This window comes from Canis lupus, chromosome 12, assembly GCF_011100685.1.
Source record: "Canis lupus familiaris isolate Mischka breed German Shepherd chromosome 12, alternate assembly UU_Cfam_GSD_1.0, whole genome shotgun sequence".
NCBI lineage: Eukaryota > Metazoa > Chordata > Mammalia > Carnivora > Canidae > Canis > Canis lupus.
The window spans coordinates 5655492-5682639 of NC_049233.1; the positions used below are offsets into that span (position 1 = coordinate 5655492).

General features: G+C 48.6%; 1 protein-coding gene across 4 annotated transcripts; it reads right to left on the reverse strand.

Moving 5' to 3' along the window:
* Nucleotides 1–2956: 2956 nt before the first annotated feature.
* ETV7 (ETS variant transcription factor 7) lies at nucleotides 2957–26334 on the reverse strand. Of its 4 annotated transcripts, XM_038553869.1 has the most exons (9): nucleotides 25435–25772; nucleotides 25242–25298; nucleotides 24320–24449; nucleotides 12536–12700; nucleotides 12034–12159; nucleotides 9763–9978; nucleotides 8123–8265; nucleotides 5511–5611; nucleotides 2957–5400 (listed from the first exon to the last, which is right to left on the reverse strand). In XM_038553869.1, the coding sequence occupies exons 2-9, from the start codon at nucleotides 25245–25247 to the stop codon at nucleotides 5283–5285; spliced, it is 1005 nt and encodes a 334-aa protein (XP_038409797.1). In that variant the 5' UTR covers nucleotides 25248–25298; nucleotides 25435–25772; the 3' UTR covers nucleotides 2957–5282. The 4 variants fall into 4 exon arrangements, with proteins under 4 accessions (XP_038409797.1, XP_038409795.1, XP_038409796.1 ...); XM_038553867.1 differs by lacking the exons at nucleotides 25242–25298; nucleotides 25435–25772 and adding an exon at nucleotides 26092–26334; XM_038553868.1 differs by having other exon boundaries at nucleotides 25242–25772.
* Between the last annotated feature and the right edge of the window lie 814 nt (nucleotides 26335–27148).

A 27148-nucleotide genomic window follows, 5' to 3' on the forward strand; every position in this document is an offset into this window, starting at 1 on the left:
TCTCCCTCTGCCTGTGTCTCTGCCTCTCTCTGTGTGTCTCTCATGAATAAATAAATAAAATCTTAAAAAAGGAAAGAAAAAGAAAGAAAGAAAGAAAGAAAGAAAGAAGAAAAAGAAAGAAAGAAAGAAAGAAAGAAAGAAAAGAAAGAAGAAAGAAAGAAAGAAAGAAAGAAAGAAAGAAAGAAAGAAAGAAAGAAAGAAAGAAAGAAAGAAGAAAGAAAGAAACCAGTGGCCTGAGCGTTGGACAAGTAAGGGTGACATTATCACCCAACAGGTGGCTTTTGGATGGCCTCAATTTCACCCCTACCCCTACCTCCACTACTTACCCTGCCCCCATAGGTGGTGAGCTCCCCGTCCCCGGAGGTGTTTAAGCAGAGGCTGGATGTCTGCTTACGGGGTATGCCAGAATTGGGGTTTTGTATTCCCGTCCTGGTAGGAGAGGGCAGGCCGTCCCAGACACAGAACAGGTGGTGTAGGCAGTGGGTCCAGCACCCGCAAGGAAAGGAGGCTTTGCGCCACCTGGTGGACCTATCTTTGAACTGCAGGCCTTTCCAGGGGGAGAAGCCCAGCTCCTGAGTGTCCCCAGAGTCCTGGGCAGTGAAGACAGATTAGGCCTCTGACGGCCTCAAAGGGACCCGAGTTAGTGTGTGAGAGCTCGGCGGAGCCTCAGCGTAGATCCAGGCACCAGTAGGCTCCCGAGGGGCCACTGTTACAGGGAGGATTTATTAACAGAACTCAAGGCTTGCTAAGGCATGTGCCTGGGATTGGAGGGGACACAGCCCCCCTAAACTCAATCCAGATTCCTGGGAGGACAAACCGAGAAGTCACCTGGCAGGAGGAGGCTCATTTCTTCATTCTGCTTGCCTCTGTATCTGGGAGTGACCCTGGACTCTCTTTGCCCAGAAGTAAAACTTCCCAGTTCAGCTCCACATGAGCCTCCGTAAAACCACCCATAAAAAAGCAACACCTCGGGATGCCCGGGTGGCTCAGTGGTTCAGGGCCTGCCTTTGGCTCAGGGTGTAATCCCGGGGTCCCAGGATCGGGTCGGCATCAGGCTCCCTGCCTGGAGCCTGCTTCTCCCTCTGCCTGTGTCTCTGCCTCTCTCTGTGTGTCTCTCATGAATGAATAAATAAAATCTTAAAAAAAAAAAAAAACCTCTAAAAGTGTTTTGCCCGGTGGATGTCACGTCCAAAAGAGTGTGTACCAAAGTGCATATTTTCATTATGTTTGTTATTGGATTGCATCATTCATTATCATCAAAGGCCCTTTACAACTGCTAGTAGAAGCCACGACAGGCCTTGCCCATCACCAGGACCACATGGCATGCCTTTAATTGAGCAAAAGCGTAGACGTTTGAAAGATCAGTGAGTCCATGCAGCCCCCTGTGAGGTAAGTGTTGGATTATGCTCAGCCCCCCTAAAACACTGAAATGGGCTCCAGCTCCCAGCCCAGCCTTCCTTCTGCTCTGGGCAGTGAAGCTCAGGGCTCAGTTACTCCCTAAGAGACATGTACTCCCTGCCCAGCACTGGGCCCTGGCCAGCTGCCCTTCTCACCACTTCTCCTTTCATTTTCACTTCAGTTCTGAGAAGAGGGCATAGTTTTAACCAACAGTTCATCCCAAGCCTGGTCCTGGGTGACAGAGGCCCATCAGGATCCTGCAAAGTGGGGCAGGGAACCCCGGTCCAGGACCTGGGGTTTTCTCCTGAGTGAACACTTGAAGGCCCCCTGTGTGAACTGGCTCTAAATCATGTCTTTCCCCAGCATCAGCTGGCCCATGAAGTGGGGTATGTGCAGTTGGTGCTGTTGGGGTTGACACAGGACAGCCCCTGCCTGTTCCCAAAGGCTCTCTCCTCCCCCTTGTGATGATCTCAGCCCCAGTCCTGGTCTATTTTCCCGCCTTGTGAACAAGGCTGACCCAAGGATGTAACTCGGGGACCCCTTTGCCCTGGCCCAGGGACGGGCCTCTGTGGTCAGCCCCTGACCTACCCTCACTCACAGTGATCAAGAAGCCCACAGCCCCACCACACCTCCAGGCTCTCCAAAAAAAGGGAAAAACAGAGCAGAAGCCTATAGGATCCTCCTAAGGGGCACTCTCTCTGGCACCTCCCAAGCAGAATTCACCAGTGTTTTGTCCTCACTGTCTCCAGTGGGCATGGACTGTGACAAGGTCTAATGTGTGAACTTCCCCAAAGGCAGGGCCACATCATTCTTCCTATGCCACCCCTATATCAGCAATGAACTTACAAGGATTTGGGAATTTTAAAAAATTAAGTTCATGATTAAAATATTTTTAAAATATGCACATTCTGATTTTCAGAACAGCATACTCAAAACTCCCTGCCCAAATCTTGGAGCCATCCCAGGGCAGCTTAGTTCAATAGTCCCTCCGGGTAGCCAAGTCAGCACACAGGAAGGGACCTGGCATTCCACAGACTCCTTCTGAGCCAGGATCACCTTCGTATTTACCGCCAGAAGCTGGATAGTTTGGAGGTATTAAGACCTCGCTCTATAAATGGATGTGTCTTCTGAGCATCTCTATAAAACTTCGGAAAAGAACGCTTGAGTAGAAAATGTGGATTTACACCATAATGAGGGACCAGAGGAAGAAGCCAAGGAGAGTTGTCACTACTAGGCTCCTCCAGGAGAGAGACGATAGGTCACCAGCATCAGCCCAGGCTTCCCATAGGAGCTCGAGAGGTGGCAGGGCCACCAGGATTGAAGGAAGTGCTAGATGTTGTCACCTCAAGTTTACACCATGTTATACGTCAATCATATCTTGGGGAAAGCCAGGGAGAAGTGGAACTTCCTTGCAAGAGAAAAAGACTGTTGGCAAGAATCCATGTAGCAGAGATAGAGAATCACGGAGCCCATGCTTTGGGTTCATGCTGTAAGTGGCTTGACAAGATGGTGACAGTGACTTGTGTCATTTATTTCATTAATGAACTTCTTTACACACTCAGTTTTTAAATAAATTATTTATTTACTGTTGACTTTAATATTATCTGTGGAAAAAAAAAAAGAAAAACCGACATGGCTGGCTCTTCTTTCAAACTATGAGAATGTATCTCTTGCTTTTGAAAATTATGTGAGGAAATCCGTTTTGACATGTTTTCAGTGACCCATCACTTTTCGGGAATCTGTGCCAAAAATGGTTGTAAACCCAGAGCTTCACCTAGTTCCAGGTACACAGCAAGTGCTCAGTTAATGTTGGTGGAGGGAAGGGCTGAATGGATCTTTTTATTCCTGGCACCCAAGTATACATCCCAGACCCAGGCCTAACATGCATGGGGAGGTGGGGAAAAGGTGGACTTTCCCCTGGGGCTGAGTGGGGAGGCTAAGGATCTGGGCTCTGGGGTGGAAGAGTCTGTCCTAGCCCAGGCCCCTGTGGCCCCAGCACTGGGTGAGATTCATCGCCTTGGGTAGAGACATATTCCCTGGGACACACAGCTGTTGACAACCATTAACGAACGCCAGGCAAATGCCAACATCGTACCTGGAAGAAGTGACTTATGGGGCAACGTTAGGAGTCAGTCAGGCTGAGCTGTTTGTCCTTGAGCAAGTTACCCACCCTGCCACCACCATCTCTGGCCTCAGTTGCCTTATCAATAAAAGGAGGGGCTGGACAAGGGAGGTTTCAACAGTCTTTCCCCGTCCAATTGTGGAGTTCTGGGTTAGAGATGCTGAGAAACGCTATGGAGCACAGGTTCATCCTGGTCCAAAGCGGAGGAGATGGAACCGTCTCAAGGAAGAGGAAAGAGGCCAAGGATTTTCATACTGAGCCTTTATGCCAAGGCCACCTTGCTGTGGCCCGGCCACTTCTGGTGTGGAACAGTCGAGGCCCGGGACGGGACTAACCCAGGACAGAAGCCCTGCTCCTGAGTGATCAAGCTCTGAGTGCCAAAGTCCAGGAATCCTTCTCAGCTTCTGTGTGGTGACTCAAAGCCAGCTCAGGCTGGGGATTTCCTGACCTGCCCAGGGGGTGAGAGGCAGAGGTTTCCTCCTACCAAGAAAGAAGATGTGAATCCAAGAAGTTCTGTTTTCGGTGAAGTGAAAACATCCCTTCCCTTTCTCCCCCAAATCTTACTGGAGGAGGTCACAGGGCAGAGGTTCTGACCCCCTCCCAAGCCTCCAGCCACTCCTAGGGGCGTTGGGGAGAAGAGAAGAAAAGCTGAACCCATAGCGCAGAGGCATTTTCAAGCTTCAGAGTGGTTTGGGATTTGTGGAGTCACCAATGTTGTCACCAATGTTGTCGTATGGAGATTTCTGGCAATCCTGTGAGGTCAGCTCAGAATAGCACCTGCATTTTATGGGTGAGAAGCCTGAGGTTCCAGGGAGGGGAAACCACCTGCCCAAGGTCACATGGCAGGTGCAGGTCCAGGAGCAGGAGCACAGGAAACCACAGATACTAGGAGGCAGTGGCAATCTCCACTGGGCCATAGTCATAGTGTCACCAGAGGACTGAAACCTCAGGAAAGAAGGTTGGGCCAAGTGAGATGAACCACTCAACAGAGACCCTGAGGGCAGAGAGGCAGGGCCATGGCTTCTGCTTAAGTAAAGTGCCCCATACACGCAGAGTCACTAAAACAAATGCACAAGCCAAGTAACAGTGCTGCCTTCTGGAGAGACTTCCCAGCTCTGTAAGCCTCTGCCTCTGTTTCCCCATCTTTAAGCCTTGGAGGTTTGGAGGGTGAATTGAATGAGATAAAATGTGGGTAGGAACCGTAGCACAAGGCCTGGCATGTAGTGAGCGCTTACATGTCAGTTCGCATTATTATGTTGCTATTACTAAGACTGATGAAGCCGTGTCCCTTTCTCCCAGGCCAGCATCAGCCCCCTGAGGGCAGGTCTTCAAGAGCATGTCCCTTTTACAAACTAAGGCTCAGTGAGGGGCCTCTGCTTCCTTCTTCTGTAAGTTGATGGAGCTGGGCTGGATGCCCTCTCAGTGCCCCGCTACCTCTCCCAAGCTGGGCAGGTAACAAGGGGTAGGGCAGAGAGGGTTCACACCCGGTGCCCCACTGAGCTCCAGGGCTGCCTACCCAAGGACGATGCCCACCATGATGCCCTGAATGTAAGGCTCCCCCTCCCCCCCCAGTTCTCAGCCTCCCGGGTGGGCAGGCAGCTTTGAGGTCTGGGACAATAGCTGGGATCTCATGAGTGCAAAACCCCGTCAGGGATCCCTGCTGCTCCGGGAGGAAGGCGGAGACCACCATACAGCTAGCTGCCTTCAAGGGAGACTCAGTTTCTGGCCTGTCACTGCTTGGTGCCCAGAATCCACCTGCCCCTCACGGAGAGACTTCCAGCATCTCCTCCTTGAAATCCATCCTGTCCTGCTCCTGGCTCTCCGGCTGTTCCAGGTGGCTGCCCTTGTCCTGGCTGACCTTCCTGGGTGTCTTCAGAAATCTGGAATATTCAGGCCCCAGCTGCAAGTCAGCCCCTGCCCCAGCCGCTGGGGGTTTCCAGCCCACCCAACCACTGCTTCCCCTTTCCTCCTCAGCCCCTAGGCTACTCACCTGAATAGCAGTTTTTGCCCAGGTTCTTTCTTAATGATGTTCAGCTTATAGTAGTGGCGCAAGGCACGTGACATCTTCTCATAGGTCATGTTCACCCGGTTCTAGAAGGCAAAGCAGTCCCACATCATCCTCCGCTCCCCACCCCATTCCCTCCGGGCCTCAGTTTCCACACCTGGAATGGAGCAGGTTGGGGGCACCTGGGTGGCTCAGTAGGTTAAGCATCCGACTTTTGATTTTGGCTCAGGTCATGCTTTCAGGGCATGCTTTTGGCCTCAGGCTCCATGCTCAGCGGAAAGTCTGCTTGAGATTCTTCCTCCCTCCCTGTGTCCCTCCCCCTGCTCACATTCTCTCTCTCAAAAAAAAAAAAAAATGTCTGTCTCTGTCTCCTTGCCTCCATCCTCCACCTCCCACTCTACCCCATTTCCTTTTTTTTTTTTTTTTTTTAAAAAGGAAGAAAGAAAGAAACAGGTTGAACCAGATGGTTTCTTAACCCCCCGGAACCAGAGTTTTTCGAGGGCTTATGAGAGCTCTCTTGAGTTTGGAAGGAGACAGGCAGGGGAAGGTTGGAGGAGAAATAATGAGTACCACCTACAGGGCTCAGGACCACAGGGCAAGAATGAATCACATGTTGCTTTTATTTATTTATGTTTTAAGATTTTATTTATTTATTTATTTATTTATTTATTTATTTGAGAGAGAAAGAGAGCACAAGCAGCAGACAGGGAGAGGGAGAAGCAGGCTCACCACTGGGCAGGGAACCCAATGCAGGGCTCAATCTCAGGACCCTAAGATCATGACCTGAGCCGAAGGCAAACATTTAACCGACTGAGCTGTCCAGGCGCCCTTCATATGTTGCTTCCAAATAGCAAATGTCACAAGTAGTATATATATATATCTCCTTGCTACCTGCCCCCCAAGTGAAGGGTGTTGGCGCTCTCTCTCTCTCTTTCTCTCTCTCTCTCTCTCTCTTTCTCTCTCTCTCTCTCTCTCTCTCTCTATATATATATATATATATATATATATTTTTTTTTTTTTTTTTTAGTTGGAAATGCAGTCAGAGAGACAGAATGGAAAGGGAAGCACAATGGTAGGGGTAGCTCGCCATGAGCTGCGTGACTTTAGCCAAGTCATTTTATTTTTCTCTGAGGTGTGGGCACTGCAGAGTAAGGCAACGAGGCTGGGCTTTAGTGTCAACGTAAGCCCCAGCTCCACCATGTGGCAGGTTCGTGGCCTTGGATAAATCTCTTCACCTCTCTGCATCTGTTTCCCCAGCTATAAAATGAAGATGAGAGCACCCATCTCACAGGTTTATTGTGAGGATTAAATTAGCTAATCCATGGGAGCACTTAGCACAGCACTTGGCATGGGGTATATATGCTCATTAAATGGAATCGCTGCTCCCTGGGCCGCAGTTCCCCTCCCTATACTAGAAGGGGATTGGACGAGGTGAACACACCCAGGCTTGAGTCATCTGCATCCGTTCCAACCACCAGCACCACAGAGAGGCAACAGAAGCAGATCATTTTGAGTGCCTGGGTGGCGCGGTTGGTTGAGTGCCTGACTCGTGGTTTCTGCTCAGGTCGTGATCTCAGAGTTCTGAGACTGAGGCCCACATGGGGCTCCTTGCTCAGCAGAGAGTTTGTTTCTCTTCTCCCTCTCCCTCTGCCCCTCCCCTCACCATAAATAAATATATAAATCTTTAAAATAGAGTGGAGGCAGAGGCACACACTCTGTGTTCAAGTCCATGCTCCGCCACCTACTGGCTGCAAACTCTTGGACAAACTACTTTGTGTGCTTCTGTTTCCCCTCTGGTGTCTACTTCACGAGGTGTCCTGAGGATTAAACGAGTTAATGCAGGGAAAGCCCTCAGAGCAGTGCCTGGTGATCAAATGCTATACCATTTTAGGAAACGCTATCTATTATAGATTACCATGATTGATTGCTAATAGTTTTTTTAAGACTCTTTTTATAGCTAACTGAATTTATTTATAGACAAGGACACTTGCTTTACATCATCACTGTAAAGCAAGAGATTGACGTCATAGTTAAAAACTTTTAATCCCAATTCTTACTAAAATAAATAATTAGTAAAATTTGGGGTAAACCACCTAAAATCTTCTGGCAGATGCCCTTTTAGGTTATGGGCATTCCTCACATTGGGAATGCAGACCTCAGTGCTTAACAGGCTTTCCCAGCCCTGATACCCAATGCTCCCACACAGCCTGAGACCTGAATCTCTACCCCAGCTCCCCCACCCCACCCCGGGAAACCAGTTTCCTCACCTGGCCTAATTACCCCACAGCATATGCAGTGTAATTCATGTAAAAACGCTTTGAGAGTCTCAAGAACTAAGCAAAGGTGGGTTTAAGTGAGTAGAAGGGCAAGATTCCTGAGTTTCGGGGACAGTCCCCATCCTCAAGAAGTAACTTCTTGTCCCTTAGGATCTCCCAGAATAAAATGATCCCAATACTTCTGGAGCTGCTGGTGAAGCCCCTCACCCCCACCTCTGTCAGTTGAAAACCGTCCCCTAGTGCTGAGGGGTCCACTCTGAACTCCTGCTCTGTCTCCTTCTGGAAATGTGGAGGCCAGCCCACATGCTAGCTGAGGTTTACCTTATGGTTTCCCCAGAGTCTGGCAAGCCCATTTGGATCCACAACTCTGAAGATCTTGGCGTTCTTATCTTCCCATCTGATGTAGGGCTCATACCTGGTGTCACAGAGCAGCTGGTACACATAATCCCACAGCAGCCGGCAGTCTACGATGGAGCACAGCCATTTGCGGGGGCTCATTGTCTCATTTATTCACCTTAACTCTAGGAAGTGCCCCCCCTTAAATAAATATATAAATCTTTATCCACAGCGAGATATGACGAAACAAGCCCAGAGAGGTATGGACATATCCCAGTCACCAATCTCCTGAGTGACACACAGACTGAAAAGACTAACTCAGCTCTGCAAACATGAGAGCCAACACCCTTCACTTGGGGGGCAGGTAGCAAGGGCAGGCAGTGGGGATGCTGGATGGCGGCCAGTGGCCTGCACCTGCTTCCAGATCCCTCTCTGCCCTTTGCCCTATTCTCTGTTAAATCAGGATTGTTAAATCCATCCTGTCAAGTCCTTTAGTGAGAAGCTTGAGAAAATCAAATCATCATGGAGGGCAAGTGGCCAAGGGAGCCTGGGAGCAAGAGCTTAAGGCCTCCTACCTGGGCCACCTGGCTGGGTCATTTCAGGCAGATTACCTAACCTCTTCTGAGCCACAGTATCTTTGTAAGGGATGATATGAGGATTGAGTAACATAATAAACCCAAAAGCCCTTAGCACTGTGCCTGGTACAGAGTAAGTGCTCAGAGAATATTAAGCATTATTATTAAAAAGATCAAATGCTTGTGCTTCAGTGATTCCCAGGCATTTCCAACCCAGAAGCCAGGCTTAGTGGTGTCTTAGGACAAATGTTATTGCCCTAGCGTGGCTCAAAATTATGCTTTGGAAAGGCAGGCAGGGGGTACCTGGGTGGCTCAGCGGTTGAGCGTCTGCCTTTGGCTCAGATCATGATCCCGGGGTCCGGGGATCAAGTCCTACATCAGGCTCCCTGCATGGAGCCTGCTTCTCCCTCTGCCTGTGTCTCTGCCTCTCTCTCTCTCTCTCTGTCTCTCAAGAATAAATAAATAAAATCTTGTAAAAAAAAGAAAGAGAGAGAGAGAAAAAAGGCAGTTTATCTGTCAGTTTTTCTGGTGGCCTGTTAGTCAACACTTTAACAATGAATGTAGAGTGGAAGTGTGTTGCCTGCTTAGAGCTCAGGCTCTGGAGCCAGACTGCCTGGGTTCATGCCCCAGCTCTGGCACTTACTGCTGTGTGATTGATCCTGGGGGAGTCACTTAAGTTCTCTGTGCCTCATTTTCCTTCCTATAAAATGGAGCTAATACTAACCTCAAAAAGCTGGTGTGGGATTAAGTAAAGTTCTCAGAACCATGCCTGATACACAGTAAGCACCCAATTGTTGAAAAATAAATAAATAAAAATTTAAAGAGAGGAATACTCCATGCCAATCTCACTATCTGACTGTGACTAGTTTAACTGTCCCTGCCCTATTGTGGCCAGATTATGGCAAGCACATGGGACAGTCACCCTAAACTCTTCTAAAAGCTCAGCACAGACTCCATTCCTCAGCTCAAAACAAACCTCTGCCCTGCCACCACCCACCCTCTAAACTTGGCCTCAGCCTACCTCCCAGGGGCACACAGCCTCCTACTCACCAGAGATCCTGCCATCGATGGGGGCCTGTGGCATCGTGGGGGAGGAGCAGTCTCCCTCAGTCTTGCAGCCCAGCTCCTCACAGTGAAATACATCGAGGGACTCCTCCCTGCCAAGGGGCCACTTAGCCAGGGGGCTCAAGAAGCTGGCAGGCCCCAGATGTGATGGCTGCTGCAGGAGATCCCTTTGGGGGGCCAACTGAGGGGGCCCGGTCCCCTCTGCAAGCAGATAAGCACCAATTGATTCTGTGGGGAGAATCCTGAGCCTCCCCCAGCTCAGACCCCTCAATGCCATGCCTGGGAGCCCCGTGAGGCAGCACTCCCAATGCTCTTCTTCCATCTGGTCCCCAGGTGGAAGGTCAAGGAGACATAGGGTCCCCAAGCTCTGGCACAGGTGAGGGCCAGACAGCACAGGGGCCAACCTCAGCTCTGAGACAAGTAACTTAATCTCTCAAACCCACCCCTTGCAAAGCCAAGAGGTGACAGAACCAGGTCCAGAATCCAGATGCTTGTATCTTAGTCCTGTATCCTCTCCATCCACCCAACAAATATTTATTAAGAACTTTCTGTGAGCCAGGCATTGTTCTAAAGCATGTGGGGGACATATCACTGAACCCAAAAAAGGCCCCTTCCCTCATGGAGCTTATATTATAGTGGGAGGGTAAGGGGGTTGCAAACGGAGAGAATGTGTAAAATAAAAAAGGAAATAGTATACAATACGAGGGGGGTGAGAATAAAGCACTGTAAGACAGATAGGGAATCCTGGGAAAGACAGGTACATGATGGTAAGGGAAGGTCTCACTGAAGTGTTAACATCTAGTAGACATCTAAAGGAAAGAGAGGAGTGAGCTATGTGAGAATCTAGAAGAGGGAATGCCAGGCAGAGGGAGCAGCAAGAGCAAAGGCCCTGAGGCAGGAATGTGTCTGGCTTATTCAATGACCATGGAGGCTGTTGTAGCTAGAGCAGCATGAGCAAGGGGGAGAGGGTTGGGAGAGGACAGCAGAAGGCAGGAGTCATTTATAAGGACTGTGGCTGGGCAGCCCGGGTGGCTCAGCAGTTTAGCGCCACCTTCAGCCCAGGGTGTGATCCTGGAGACCTGGGTTCGAGTCCCATGTCAGGCTCCCTGCATGGAGCCTGCTTCTCCCTCTGCCTGTGTCTCTGCCTCTCTCTCTCTCTCTCTGTGTCTCTCATGAATAAAGAAATAAGATCTTTAAAAAAAAATAAGGACTGTGGCTTTGACTCTGAGTTTGATGGGAGCCATTGGAAGATTTTGAGCAGAGAAGTGACATGATCTGATTTATGAATCTCTCTGGCTACTCTATTGTGAATAGATCATAGGAGATCAAGAGTGAAAACAAGGACATCAGTGAGGAGATTCTCTAGAAGTGATGAGGGCTGGGCCATGGGCAGCAATAGAGGTGTGTGAAGTGATTGAGTTCTGGATAGATTATGAGGGTAGAGTCCACTGGTCGTGTTGATGGTTGGGATTTAAGTGGGAAAAAAAAGAAAACAAGCAGAGGTGACATCCAACATTTTGGCCAGAGCAGTCAGGAAGATGATGTTGCAGTCTGCTGAGATGAGGAATCCCAGAAGAGGAGTAGAGTTGTGGGGAGAGAGGTGGGACAGGTGTTTGCTTTAGGAGCTCTTAAGGTTGAAATGCCCATTAGACATCCCAGGGGAGGTATAGGGTAGGCAATGTGGGGTGTGAAAGTCTAGAATTTGCAGAGGTCTGTAGGGGTATATGTAGGGGTCATCGGTACTAGATGGTATTTAACACTCTAGGTCTGAGTGCAGATAGAGAAGAGGCCCCTTGAGCCATGGGGTACTCCAACATTTAGAAGAAGGAGAGAAAAAGAAAAGCCAGGAAACTGAGGAGTGACCATGGGGTGTTCTGGAAGTCAAGGGAAGAGTTTGAGGGGAGGGGGTATGACCATTGAAGGCCATGAGAGGTGACAGTGAGTAAGTATTGACAGTGGACAGAGACATCCCCACATTCAGGTTTCTAGAAAAGAGTTTCCACAAAGAGATCAGGAGGAGAGGGAATAGGGACACCAGACAACAATGCTTTGCTAGAGAGGAGTGCAGAGAAATGGGGAGATGGGTGGTCTCAGGAGACCCACAGGGGCCAGGGGTGATGGCTTAGGAGGCAGGGCAGAGGGGAGCTGGGAGCCCAGCCCACACAGCTGCCTCTTCCTTTGCCTGGAGGAATCCCTGTTCTTCCAATGAAGCCAACTTGGGGTAGGGTCCCAGAGCTCTGAGAGGAGCCTCCTCACCTTTCAGGAGGCAAGGGTAGTGCTGAGTGGGCATCTTCTGCCTGAAGGCCCCTCCAAAAAAGGGCCCACACACCAGGGCTTGCCTCTGGGTCTTGATGTACTGGAGCAGCTCATACAGGACGTCCCCTAGGGGTGAAGGCAAGAAGCAGGTCGGTCACCTGCCTCTTGGGTGAGGTCTGGGATCAGTTACAAGCTTCATGCTGATGAGATGAGAGGCAGCAGAGTGGAAAGGGTTAGGGGAGACAAGAGCTGTGGGGAAGGCGAGGGGAAGTGACAGTAGGACAGAGCTCTGGGGCTCTGCAAACAACACCCAGATTCCTTTGCTGCAGGCTGCTTTTGTGAGGAACCACTAGGCAAACATTTATGGAAAAGGGGATGTCTGCCATGCTGGAAGCTGAGAATGCTCCTCCAACCAACACGTCCATCTCCCTCCAGCTTCCTCCCTGGGCCTACCTGGTTTTCATCGGAATGTTTTAGAGGGAATTCAGTGAGTTTCTCTGACCTGAACCAGGTGCACGAAGCCGGAAGTCATCCTTGGTGAGGATGCAGAGGGCTCGGCCATTCATCTCAAATCCATGCTCCCCAGTGCGCTCCAGAGAGTACTCCTGCTCTGCCCAACGCAGCCAGTGCAGTACGTCCTCCCTGCTCCAGAGTGCCGGCTGGATGCCTGCAACCAGAGGGACAGGGACTGAGAGAGAGCACAGGGTGGGGACAGGAGCTCTCCCCTCAACAATCACTCATCCTTCCATTTCAGGCCCTCTCTGGAATATCACCTCCTCCAAGAAGCCCACTCAGAACGCTACATCTGAGCAGATGCTCTGCTGTCCTGTCTCCTCCTTTGTCACCAGGTCCTGTTCTTTTACTTCCTGGTACCTTACTTTTCCTCGTCATTGCACTTGATATGGTCATATGTTTAAGTTAATCATTATCTATGCATTTTGTATATGTTCACTTATTTTACTTTGGGTACCCCCTCCCCCTGGCCTGTTTTCCAACTATTAAGTCAACAAATATTTACTGAGGAACTATTATATGCCAGGCACCAGGCTGGATGTGCTAGGGCACCTTGTTCTATGTATTCAGCACCCAGGACAGCGACCGGACCACAGGAGGCGCTCCACAGACATGTGTTGAGTGATGGCATGTATGATTAGACGTGAAGAAAGGGTGTTACTGTGACTGTTTCCCCAATAAGGAAGCTGAGGCTCCCAGAGGCTAAATGACTAGCCCCGGGTTACACAGGTAACACGGGGTACAGTCAGGCCCAGAATCCAGGTCTGTCTGGCTGCCCCACTCTTCCGCTCTCTTGTACCAGCTCAGGTCTGGGTTTGCTCAGAGAGCAGCCCAAGGGACCAGGAAGTCTCCTGCACCCATTTTAAGTTTGTGTGTTCTTGCCTCTGGCAATACCCAGACAATGAGTTGCTTTCTTTTATTCCTTCTCTCTACATGTCTACACTGCCTGGACCTATTATGCTTCTAATGCCAATAATTTGCCTCACTCATCTGGGTTGCATTTAAGAGGGCCACGTGACAACTTTCACGGTCCTTGGTACTCTTGCTCATAGGCCCTTTCCTTCCCTAAAAAATATTTTTAATTTTATTTTATGACTACACTGGTATAAAGACGAGTATATTGTTATGTATTAAAACATTTTCTTCTGCCTAAAAGTTTTTTTTCTCCTAATTTTAAAATAAATCAGAACATTTCTGTTGGCCCCTAAAAATATTGGGGCCCCCAGAACTGTGCCCACTGTGTTGACAACCTGGGGCTTTGCTTTGTGTGGTGCTTCTCCTCTCAAGAGCATTTCAACCCTGCCAGGATCCTGGCCACGTAACAGTGGAAGGAGCTCAGGGTTCATCAGGGCTGGTATGACAGGTAGAAAGCTGAGGCAGGGGAGATACCTGTCCATGGCCATATCTTGGCAGTGACAAAGATGGAGCCAACCTGTGACTACTTTGGTCCCAAATCAGCACAAGAGATAAAACTCATTTTCAAGTTTACGAAAGAAAGAAAGAGAAAAAAGAAAAAGTGCAGTATCCACTTATTCATCAATTCAGCCAATATCCCAGGCAAAGTGAGGCTGGCAGGAGGGAGGTAACCAATGACTACCCAATGAAATCCTGCTCAGCCGTGCAGAGGGAAAGAGCCCTGAGCTACAAACACAGAAAGCAGGGCAACACAGCCCAGCATGGGAGGAAGGAGGGGCTCCTTACTTTATTTTGGGACTGAAGAATGAATAATAAAGAAGAAATTTCTGAAACTGACTGAAAAATTATTTAAGGGGGAAAAAAAAGAACAGACGTGGCAACTGGCCTTCATGGTACTACATACCACAAAGCCACGTAATCAAGATCTGACGCTATTACCTGAGACTCACAAGTATCATTGGAAAAGAAGGAGCCCGAAAGTGTGAGGTGGGGTTTTAATTCAGTGGGAAAAGATAGTGAATTTAAGCTATGGTAAAAACCACATTGGTTGTCCACCTGGAAAAAAATATATCTGGACCTTTACCTGTCACCATTTACAAAAATCAGTTCCAAATGGGATTAAGCCTTAATATATAGAATAATAGAAACTCAACAGAAAAAAAATTAATTAATTTAAAAAAAAGAAACTCAATAGAAGTGGGGGCACCTGGGTGACTCAATCAGTTAAGCATCTGCCTTCAGCTCAGGTCATAATCTCAGCGTCCTGGGATCGAGCCCCAAGTCGGGCTCCCTGCTCAGTGAGGAGACTGCTTCTCCCTCCCCCTCTGCCTGCCACTCTCCTCTGCTTATACTCGTCCACCCTCTCTCTGTCAAACAAATAAATGAAATCTTAAAAAAAGAAAAAAAGTGGAAATAGGGGGAGTACTTGACGTCTTACTTGGAGGAGCATGCAACTTTTTATTTCAGGGTTGTGAGTTCGAGCCCCATGCTGAGCATAGAGATTACTTAAAAATAAAATATTTAAAAAGCAGGAATAGGAAACCCACATGCATTCAATAAGGATGGGGGAACCTCAAACCTCAACCATGACAGTAAACTCAGAGGCTATAACATTATGTGGAGGATGCACTTGACTACATTAGGTTTTGTATGTGTGTGTATACCATAAATGAAACTAAAAGAGAGCAGAATAAAGGAAAATAATTTGCAATGTAGATGACAAATAAAGGATGAATGTCTGTCATAAGTGAAGAGCACCTTTAAATTGATTTTTTTTTTTTAAGACCAAACATCTTACCAGCAATTCAGGTGGAGCAATCAGCCTCGGCACTTCTGACACTTTGCACCTGATAATTCCTTGCTGTGGGGGCTATCCCGAGCTTTGTGGAATGTTCAGCAGGATCCCTGGCCCCTGCCCACTAGATGTCAGCAGCAAACACACACACACACACACACACACACACACACACACACACACTGAGATGTGACAACCAAAAATGTCTGCAGACACTGGGCAGCCCTGGTGGCTCAACGGTTTAGCACCACCTTCGGCATGGGGTGTGATCCTGGAGACTCGGGATTGAGTCCCACATCAGGCTCCCTGCATGGAGCCTGCTTCTCTCTCTGCCTGTCTCTGCCTCTCTCTCTCTGTCTGTCATGAATAAATAAATAAAATCTTTAAAAAAAAAGTCTGAAAAAAAATGTCTGCAGACATTGCCTCATGTCCCCAAGGGAGAGGAGAAAAATTGCTTCCACTTGAGAACCTCTACAGTAGAACAATCCACTAATAAAGATGCGCCAAGACATGACACTTCACAGTCAGGGACAGGCATAATCAGAGAAGAATGAGATATCATTTTAATGATAACACCTACACCTGACAGGAATGCAGGGGAAAGGATGCCTTGCTGGTGGAAATAGGAATTTAGAGCCTCCATGAGAGATCAGTCCAGTAATCACAGAAGTGACTGAGACACAAAAGCTGAGTGGTATGAAAGCTGAAGCCACCTGACAGTAAGATTCAGGAGTATCAGGGGCAGGCCCATCAGCCAGCCAGGGCTTCTGGGGCTCTGGGAGCCCACTGGCCATTGCATTTTTGCGGGATTGCCTATTTCATGATATTTGAGGCTGTCATCCTGAAAATTCAAAACTATGTTCCAGAGTCAGAGGAAAACATGGTCCTGTGTTTGGCCAGAGTGAGGGGATGGAATCTACCCCCTCCAGCTGTCCTGCTTCCAGAGAAACACTAAAACTACAGAAAGAGGAGGAAACCATGAACTTGGCAGATAGTATCAACCACAGATGTGGTCCTGCTACCAGGTCTGGAGACAGGGGCATAGGACTTCCCAAGCCATCTGTGACTGACTCTAAGGTCACACAATAGTACCTGAAAGTGAAGCCAGTCGTCACTCCGGAGTGAAATTTGGTTTTTCTTTCATTACCTCTTCTTCTCTCCTACCCTCACTTTTCATCCCTCTGCTGTCAAAACCTCCAGTCCAATAAATACAGAAAAAGGACCTTCCGGTTCCTTGTGTCCTCAAAGAATACTAGGGTTACAAAAGGCTTTCCAATAGGATTTGAGCCCCCAGGGAAGGACCAAGTTCCAAGCAGTGGCTCAGCCATCTAGTTCTGGGCCAAACCTCCAACCCCAGGGTCTGGGTCCCAGCTCAACCCCTTACTAGCCAAATCACCTACAAGGTGTTCTTAGCCTCAATCCCCCCACCCCTGTAAAATGGGATAAAATTTCACTGCCTGAGTGGGCTGCTGGGCTGTATGAGGGGCAGGATGGTGGAGGGGTTAGGGACCCAGGCTACATACTATATCATTCAGCATCTCACCCCTACGTAAAGACCCAAGAGACATGGTGGGAATGCATCCACCAGAAGACATATATGCGAATGTCCGCAGTGTCAGTTCATAACAGACAAGTATGGAAACATTCCAAATATCCATCAGCCAGAGGAGGGACAATCAAATTGTGATGTGTCCACGCAATGGAATGCTGCCTGGCCATTAAACAGAGAGTATAAGGCACTGCTAATCCATGACACATGGATTAAAGTTTACTGATATATTGAAGGAAAGAAGCCAGACGTAAACATGTAATCAAGAACAGATGCTAATCTAGGGGGAGAAATCAGAGCAGTGGTTGCCCTTTGTAGGGGAAGGGACCGGGGAGAGGAGCAGGGGAACTTCCTGGGACACTGGAAAAGGTCTAGTTCCCGATCTCACTATGGCTCACAGGTGTATCCAAACATAAACATAGGGATCCCTGGGTGGCGCAGCGGTTTGGCGCCTGCCTTTGGCCCAGGGCGCGATCCTGGAGACCCGGGATCGAATCCCACGTCGGGCTCCCTGCATGGAGCCTGCTTCTTCCTCTGCCTGTGTCTCTGCCTCTCTCTCTCTCTGTGTGACTATCATAAATAAATAAAATCTTAAAAAAAAAAACAAAATAAACAAACATAAACATTTGTAGACTCAAGATCTGTACACATAATCTTATGTAAATTATACCTAAAAGAAAAGGAGAATCATACAACAAAAAGGATCAATGATGTTGCCAGACCAGCTGAAAACTGGCAAAACAACTATGCTTCAGTGTCCTCACCAGCACATCGAGGGTGGTGACGAATACAGTACTAGCAACATGGGACTGTCATGAGGGTTCTACAAGATCACCAATTTAAAGACCAGGGTCTGGCACGTGGTATGTGCTTTCCAAGACAAGTGGAGCTCCTGACACTAGCTGAGGTGACACAAGTAAAATGGTTGGCACAGGACTCAGCACAGCCTAAGAGCTTAGCAATTGCTGACGAGCATTATCTAAGGTGTCCACTACCCACCCACCCTCACACACACAATGTCTTCCTGACCTCATTACTGGGATGACCCTAAGAGTCTCCCCTTACCAGTCTAACCACCTTTCAAGGGCTTTACCTGCAAACCAACCCATGTTTTTCCCTCTCTTGGATGTGATCCACTGTATTTTCAGTTCCTCACATCAACCATCTTTGTGTCTCAAGACTCCAGCTGATACCACCTTACTCTCCCTGCCCCAACTACATGCTTACTGGGGATTTCCAGCTTGGCTGGTTCCTGACTCCTGGGACAGATCTGGACAGAGCCGCCAGCTGGGAAAGATGGAGGGTTCATGTATCTTCCTGAAGAGTCAGCACTGCCTCCCACCCACCCCCAGAGCAGGGCAGGACTCAAGGGCTACCCTCCCCATCCTGGGCCACATTATCCTCTTATTACTTATTGCTTATTACTGGGCATCCTGCTTCCTTATGCAGTCACGGCATCCCTCGCTAGAATGTCAGCTCCATGACCACAGACCTTGCCAGTCTCGGTCACTGCTGTCTCTCCAGCACCTACAGCAATGCCCAGCACACAGGAGATGCTCAATAAATATAAATTGCTTAAATGAGTGAGCTGAAGGACTTCTAGGCATCCTGACCAACTCCCAGTCCTACCCCAACCAGGTCTCTTTTCTCATAGCATCCCTTTCACTCTCTTGCTCAAGAAACTGACATGGCTCCCAACAATCAACCCCAGCAAGTCAAAAACCCTCTGTCTTGATTTCCAGACTCCCTCCAGCTGCCCCTCCCCATGTGACCAAAGCTATTTCCCAGCTATTCCTTACCATACTCCTGCAGTTTGCTGGATAGAGTGACCTCCAGAACAACAGAGCTGGACCAATCATTAGCAACCAAATCAGAACTAACATCTGGTTTCTACCTTCCTGGCAGGGTTCTCAGGAGGAATGCAGGAAACTATGAAGTACTTGGCTAGTCCTTTAAAAATGAAAGCTGTCATCATCCCACAGTGGAGGCTGATGCTCAGAGTAAATGACAGCTTCAGAGTCTGACGTACCTGAGTTTGAATCCCAGCCCCCCATCTTTTTACTGATGGGTGACTATGGACAAGATAATTCTTTTTTTTAAGATCGTATTTGTTTATTCATAAGAGATACAGAGAGAGAGGCAGAAACATAGGCGGAGCGAGAAGCAGGCTCCCCGCAGGGAGCCTGGGATTACGCCCTGAGCTGAAGGCAGATGCTCAATCGCTGAGCCACCCAGGTGCCCCAAGGACAAGATAATTCTCCCCACTCTAAGACCAATGTTCACATCTATAAGATGGGGATAATAAAAGAATCTATTTTCCAGGCCTGTTCAAGTGTATTTAATCAGACAGTATATACAACACACCCAGCACAATGCCTGGTCAAGAGTAACAATTCAACAAATGGTATTTATTATGATTATCAGCATCCTCATTGGTGGAGCTTGCCTGAAAATAGAGGGACTAGCTTGTTTCTCTGCTCTGATGACCATAGTTTAGCAATTACCATTGTCCTTGGTTTACTGAGAGTCACTGTCCAGCAGCCTCAAATCCATCACCCCATTGTTTGCCCTGTTAACTTAGCTAATATTGCTTTTCTTGGCAATCATACTCAGCTTTATATTCACCAGACAGTGGGGCAGGGCCAGCACACACAGTTGTGTTGTGTCTTGCACAAAGCCACCATTAAGGAAGGAATGGGAGGGTAGAGATAAAACCAAGGGCTTTGGCTTAGCTTCTTCCAAAAGTGAGGTTCTTTTCAATCGGCACAAAGATGCACACAGTCTAGTCCAGGCCCTGACTTGAGGGAGGAGGAAGCTCTTGGTTTCCAAATTGTTGGGTTTGGGAATCTCCCATCTGTTTGTTGTTTGCCATATTCCCTTTCATTGGCAGGTGACAAACATCATTGTCTATATTCAAAGCTTCTAGGACATGCGCTTCTAGTCTCCAGACTCCCCATTCCACCCCATTCTACCTTTGTCTTGGCACCTGCGTCCATCTAACTTACTGCTTGTCATATGCCACCATCTAGGGCAAAGTTTCTCAGACCATTCTGACCTCAACTGGAAGTAAAAAAAAAAAATGCATTTTATATCATGACCCATACTTATAAAGAGCCCAAAGTATTTGTAAAATGTTCTATTTCATTTTTTAAAGATACTTATTTTGATCCATTAAATTGATTCCACTCCTTAGTGAATCCTGACCAAACACTTTGAAAAGCACCATTAGGACATAGCTATATAAAATGAGGTCCTCAAATGTATTTCTAGCAGCAGCAGTGTCACCCAGGAGTCTACTAGAGATACAGCTCTCTAGAAGCTATGTCCCACCCTAAAGCTACTGAATCAAAATCTGTGTATCTAGCAAGGCTCACAGGAGTCTCATTTGCATGTGAAAAATTGAGCCACCCTGGTCCAGGAGAGGAGGAAGCTACACTCTGTTAGAATTGTATATATGAAAATGAGTGCCCAGAGATTCTGTATAGGTGAAAGATATGAACTTGAACAGCAACACGAACACCTGTTAGAGTTCCCCCAAGGGCCTCTTCCCTTGTTTTATACTGCCAGGGAGTTGCAGGGATGTGTCATCCCTCTGCCTTTGACATTTGAAAATTGGACAGGGTGTGCTTTGTGGTCTCTTCCCATGGCTTACTCACAACTAGGAGCTTTGAAAGTCAATTTCAAAATGCAGAAATCACAGTTCTTCTCCATCCAGCAGTGGGAAGTTGACAGAGTTTTTTTCCCCAGGGAATAAGCTCCAGCAAAATGCAAAGACATGGGACCAAGGACTAAGAGTCCAAGGTGTGAGGCCCTATCTGGCCATTAGCTGCACAGATGACTTTCTCACATGGCGTCTCAGTGTCTCTGTCATCAAATGTGGCTGTGCCAGTGACCATCTCTAAACTGCCTCTTCTCAAAATCCCCTGAGCAGTCCCCTTGAGGTTGCATCATTTCCTCTCAGACTTACTCCCCAGGGACCTCTGCCCAGCCCCTGCCAGTGGTCCCTGGGCCTGTACTGTCTTCACAGCTCCTGACTCACCCTGGCCTTGAGAAAATCCTTGTGGATGCAGACTGGGGGATGGGGAAATGAATTCTCTTTCACTCTCCACTTCCAAAGAGGGAGGAATCATTGTGAATCTCCTTTTGTGAGTGCAGGACACAGTGCTGGAGCCTCGTGGATCCAGCCCCTCAGTCCCAGCCTACTTCCCGTCACTAGACAGGACAGTCATCTTTGGAGTGAACTCTGCACTGCTCTAATGAACATCTTTGTTTGTCAGGCAAATAGGCACGGAAATGTAAGCTCTACAGGGAAGTTGTGTGTGCTCCACTTATCACCAACTCACAAAGCTAAGCAAGATTTGTTTTGTTTATTCACCTTCCTGAGGAGGCAAATCACCCTGATGATTAGAATAGAAGCCAGAGATGGAGGAGGGAATGGGGTGGGCAATTGGGGATAAATGTCAGAGAGATGCCAGGCAATGGAAACCCAATTTCAGGAAACAGGGATGACATCACTCCAGCCATTTGAAAGGTCAATCTCTCATTAGGTGTCAGGAGTTTGCTTCTTTGGGATGTTGTTGGCAGGAAAATGAGTCATTTAGTGTGCCCTATCTTTTAAGATTGTTAGATATTTACTAAAGGCCAGAACCGTGTTGCCTGAATATTTTCAGAAGTAAATATGAGTCATGAAATCTAAGATGAGAAGTATAGAAGATGCTGCTGGGGTCCTGCTCAAGGCCCTTAGCTCTCACCTCTACTCCCTGAAGGCCACTGAATGCTGAATGTCAGCACCTGACTCTGCATCTGACTTAGCCAATGCAGAGGACAACTTGGAAAGCTGAAGAGGAATGAGAAAGTAGGGATGAAGCCAAGCCAATCCCTGGCTGGGTTTGGCTCCACTTCTCCGCAAAGGAGGGGTCTTTCCAATTTGCTGTAGAATCAAGGAAGCAGCCTCACCCCATCATGGATGGGAATTGGGTAGATGAAGAACCTGCCTCTTTATCCCTGGGCTAGCATGACTCAGGGGGTGCTCTCACTGTACCCCAGAAGTCCCCTCTGGGAGTGAGCTCCAACTGCCCACAGTGCTACTATTTAAATTTCTTTTTTTTTTCTTTTTAAGATTTTATTTATTTACTTATTTATTTAGAGAGAGCACAAGTGGTGGGGGAGGAACAGAGGGAGAGGGGGAAAGAATCCCAAGCAGACTCTGGGCTGAACATGGAGCCCAACATGGGTGGGATCCCACAACCCTTAGATCACGATCTGAGCCAAAACAAAGAGTCAGACACAACCAACTGAGCCACCCAGCCACTCCTACAATTTAAATTTAAATGGAATTTCCTTCTCTCTCTCCTCCATGGGGAAGTTTTTCCAGGTCTGTTTCTGGAGAAATCTAACCAAAGGCTATAGCACTAGTACCTCAGGAGCTCTAAATAGATCAAATGACCTGCACCCTGAGTTGAGTAACAGGGAATAAGGCTGGCTGAAGAGGGGAGGACGTTCTTGTCACTAGAAATGTGCAGAAAGACCTGGGGACCATCTCAGAAGGGACCCACCAAAGGTGACCTCAAAAAATTAAAAGCCCTGCATAACTGCATTTACCAAGATGATGACTAAATTTTCTAAGTCCCTACTCCCTCTCCTGTACCCTCTTACCCAATAACCTTGAGCTAGACACCCAGAAGAAGGGAGGTGACCAAAGATTACTTGACCTTGGGCAGAACACAATCTTCTGGCCCTCAATTTCTGGAATATAAGTGAGTTACCTGAGGCAACATCTAGGGTCTCTATCAGTGTTGACATTCTAGAACTTGGTGTGCAAGTTATGGGGGCGGTCTTTGAATATGGGGGAGGAAATGGGGGGTAATCTAGAGGGCCTTGTGGAACCTGCAAAGTAGCCCGTCCCTCTCTGAGAATCGGGGTCCTCAGCTGCCATGAGATGACATCAAAGCTTCTTCTCAACAGCAACACTCAGGGTCTTCAGGTCTGTCCCCAAAGTTCCATTTTTCCTCATTGCCATGGCTTGGGTTGGGTCAGAGTCCAAATTCTATCCTCTATGTAACCGTTGCCAAATATCTCCTTGGAACAGCCCTGAGCCCCGAGCTACCAGTCAGGGCAGGCATTTGGACAAAATGAAACAACAGAGATTCTTTATAGAGCTCCATGCCCGCCTCCCTAAATCACACTGCCACTTCCTCCACCACTGCTCTGAGGCATGAGGGCATCCTTCACACTCTGTGGTTCTCTCATATCCATGAGTCCCCCTCTTATCCTCATTAAAAGAATACCAGGCTGTGGACAGCAGGGGTATTTGGGGGGTATCCAGGTCTTCCCAAGGCCTGTAAAGTCATACCCAACATTCTGCTCAATCCTGTTGGTGGCTCAAAAATCAGGTCGTGGCCAGGAAATCAGAAGGGTATGAAATCGGTGTTTCAGACACTGAGTGAGTTGAGCAAGAAGTGGCCTGGAGGTTTCACAACTCACGTCAGATGTAGCTACCCACAGCTGCCCCAAGAAGATTAAGACCTTCCACTGGCAGTCGGCTTGCTGCCTATCCCATGATTTCCATGGCTTAGGAAGTACATTTAAAAATCTCTTGGAAGATTATCAGCAGGACCAAGGTTTGGCCTTAGCATGGAGAGCCCATGTGCTCTTGAGCATGTCACTTAGCTTTTCCACCTCTCAGCTCTGGTCATTGAAATACAGACATAAATACATGAATCTACAGCCTGTTCTATGGTTATGAGTTTACTCAGACAAGAGCATTACTTAGGAAAGTGAAATAAAAGGATATGGCCAGTATACTTCCCGTGGCTCTCTTTGGGCAGATTTGATTATTCTACGTATTCTTATGCTTCCCTGCCATTTCCCATTTTTTTATGATAAGCACGTGCTACTTTTGTAACAATAAAAATTAAACATAATTATTTAAAAGAGAGTTCTACATACATATAGCTGTTGCTCACTGATTAACCCTATCTGGCTTCCTCATTAGCAATATCCCCAACTCTTTGTCTTTAGACTGGAAGAGAACCCATAGCTCATTTGATCCCAGCCTTCATCTTACTAATGAGGAGACTGCCGGCCCTAACCTTTGGCCATGGCAGCTGCGCTCTCTGCAGTGAGAATTCACATTTACATCCTCTGACTTTCTCACCAAGGAAAAGTTAAATAAAACCCAGCAAAGAAATAGTAAATGGAGGGAAGGCAGTTCCTTAGGTAAGAAGTTTATGTGTCACATTTATGTCCTTTAAAAACATCAGCCTGGGGCACCTGGGTGGCTCAGTCGATTAAGTGTACAACTCTTGATTTATGCTCAGGTCATGATCTCAGGGTGGTGAGATGAAGTCCCATGTTGTAGGGCACCACACTCAGTGGGGAGTCTATTTGAGAGTTTCTCTCTCCCTCTATCCCTTCCCACCATATTCTCTCTCTCTCTCTCTCTCTCTCTCAAATAAATAAACAAATCTTAAAAAAAAAAAAAAAAAGTCAGCCTTTTCCTCCTCTCTACTCACGGAGTCTTCCTGGCAACTTGCAGATTTCCCCTTCACCCAGCAAGTTCATTCTAGCTTCACATCTGGCCTGGGCTCCTGGGGGTGGTGTGGCTGCCTCGGGGCTCACAGAAGAGCTGGCCAATGCTCCCTCCTAGAAAGAGGAAAAACCAGGGCAGTCAAAGACAAACCTTCTTGGTGAAGTCTCAGTCATCCTTAAACGTATTAAGAACTTTTCTCAAAGGGAAAGAGCATCCATCTCTGCATCTACCTTAAAGGTAGGAACCATGTGGGGTGCCTGGGTAGTTCAGTTGCCTGGGAGTCTGCTTCTCCCTCTCCCTCTGCTCCTCCCCCCTGCTTACTCTCTCTCTCTCTCTCAAATAAATAAATGAGAAATTAAAAAAAAATTTAAGGTAGGAACCATGCGCGTCTTCAGCTTGATATCTTCAACATTTTGTACAGAGTAGACACTTGATAAATTTCATCTTTCTGATTCAAGTTTTTCATGCATATGCGTAACCCCACCAGAAGGCTCCCCTGCCAAAATTTGACTTGTAAGATAGAAATCTGAGAGTCTAGAAATATCTACTGGGACCTTGGTGAGAGGACACAGGGGACATGAGGGGCCAGGATAAAAAGACCTTAAGTTGTAAATAAATAAACAAGTAAATGCTTATTTTAAGGGAGAAAAAGGAAGGATAAATTTCTGAATCCCAAAATCCCTCCAAGGGAAGCCTGTATCTTTACAATTTTATAACCAGCTCAGCCCCAGAGGTGATTTGGTTCATCCCTCAGGATGAGGGGATGAAAAAGTGACAAGATTTTGTAGAAACAGAAGTGGCCTTGGGGCTTATGCCCAGCTATATAGGTGCCACTCCGTGAAAAGTAAAAGTGAAACTAGTCCCAGCAAGTCATTTTCTCAAACTAGGATCTTCAAGAGCATTACATTCATCTCTTGATGTCTGAGAAGGGCAACCGGCAGTGAAAGACTGTGGATCTGGAGCTGCAAAGCAGAGGAGGTTTTAACACCTTTTGGGGTAGTTCTCACTGCATTTCTGGCTGGTATCCCCAACCCCACCCTCAACCCCCTCCAAGGCTGGTGCTATTTCCCAGGTAACCCAGCCTCTTGAGGCTGCCACCTAGGAGCATTGGCTTGCCAAGCTGGAGAAGGGTCTAGGGTCTCACGCTTGCAGGAAAGCCCCCTGTGGACTCCTCTAGCCTCTTCCAAGCATTAGGATCAGCCAATTCTGGAGTTTCAGCTGCCTGGAAAATACCAGCCAGGGAGCTACTGAGAGAACTCTGGGCTTCCGCATGAAGACCAGGGGGAGGTCTGATAAACTGTGGATATGGATCTGAATCTTCTTAGAGAGAGGAGGTGGAAAAGGGCCTTGGAGGTGGGAAGGGGACCAGCTCTGGGGCAGTTCTGAAGCTGCTGGTGAAATATGGCAAATGGAGAGGGACTGCTTGAGTGGGGGCCCCTCTGCAGTGGGCTTTTGTCAGCTATTAGGGTCGCAGGAACTTCCAGGGACGTCACAACTGGATGATCCAAGGGTGAGGAGGATGTAAGGAGGAGCAGAATAGAACACAGAGAGGTTCGGAGGAGAGACAGTGAGGCTGGAGGTGAGTGAGGAGGGAGGCCGGTGAGGGATGAATGGTGAGGTTTGGGGAAATGTTGGAGAGTGAGATTCCAGGCAGGAAAAAGGTCTGATAACTTGGGTATGGAATTTGAGGTGGCGGAGAAGGGATGGGGGTGCGGAGACTCGGCGCGCTGAGGGGTTCAGCCGCCAGGCTCTTACCTGCATTACAGGTGGAGGTGGGAGAGCCGCCGCGGCCGCTGGGCGCTCTCGGGCCCTCCTTCCCACCCACCCCGCAACGGGCCCCGGCACTGGAAGGCGAGGAGGAGGAAACCTCTTTGGAGAAGTGCCGGGCAGCGTGCCCTCGGGTTCCCCGGACCAGCAGGCTCACAGGGCGCTCGGGTAATCGCTGTCCTTCCGGGAAACGAAAACGAAAGAGCGGGATCTGGCTTCCACTCCCGCCCCGGCGGCTCCGCGGAGGGCAGGCGCGGCGGGCGCTGTCGGGTCGCCGCCGCGAGGCGTGGGTCCGGCTCGCGTCCTCCCAGGACGGCCTGGCGCTGGCTCCCGGGGGCACGGGCGTGAGATTCTGCGGGACCTGGGGGGCCGAGAGAACCAACAGCCACAGACCAACTGCGTGTCACCCCTGTGTGTCTCCGCATTTGGATGGAGGGGACCTTCCATGCTGCCCCCTGGCCGGGGCCTCTCCCCTTAGGGATGAGCGACCCCCCTGGTCCTGCCCCCACCCCGGCCTGCCGTTTGGCCCGCCGTGCCCCACCACCCAGGCAGAGCCCCATCATCAGAGCGGCTGTGCTACTCCCCCCGATAGACCCTAGTGACTGTGGATCCCGGCTAGCGCCTTTCCCCAGGCCTCGGCTCCTCCAGGCACACCCGCACACCCGCACACCCGCACACACGCACACACGCACGAGAAAAGGAGGGAAGTCTGAACCTTCTGCGGAAACTTCAAGGTATACATGGGGTTACAAAGAAGGCTTAGCGCTGATACAGCGTGAGCTCCCAGGAACTAGTAAGAACAGGGCCAAAAACCCAATAGAAAAAATGAGCAAAGGATATGAATAGACAGTGCACATAAAACAAAATATCGAGGCAGCCCGGGTGGCTCAGCGGTTTAGCGCCGCCTGCAGCCCAGGGCGTGACCCTGGAGACCTGGGATCGAGTCCCACGTCGGGCTCCCTGCGGGGAGCCTGCTTCTCCCTCTGCCTGTGTCTCTGTCTCTCTCTCTCCTCTGTTTCCCATGAACAAATAAATAAATAAATCT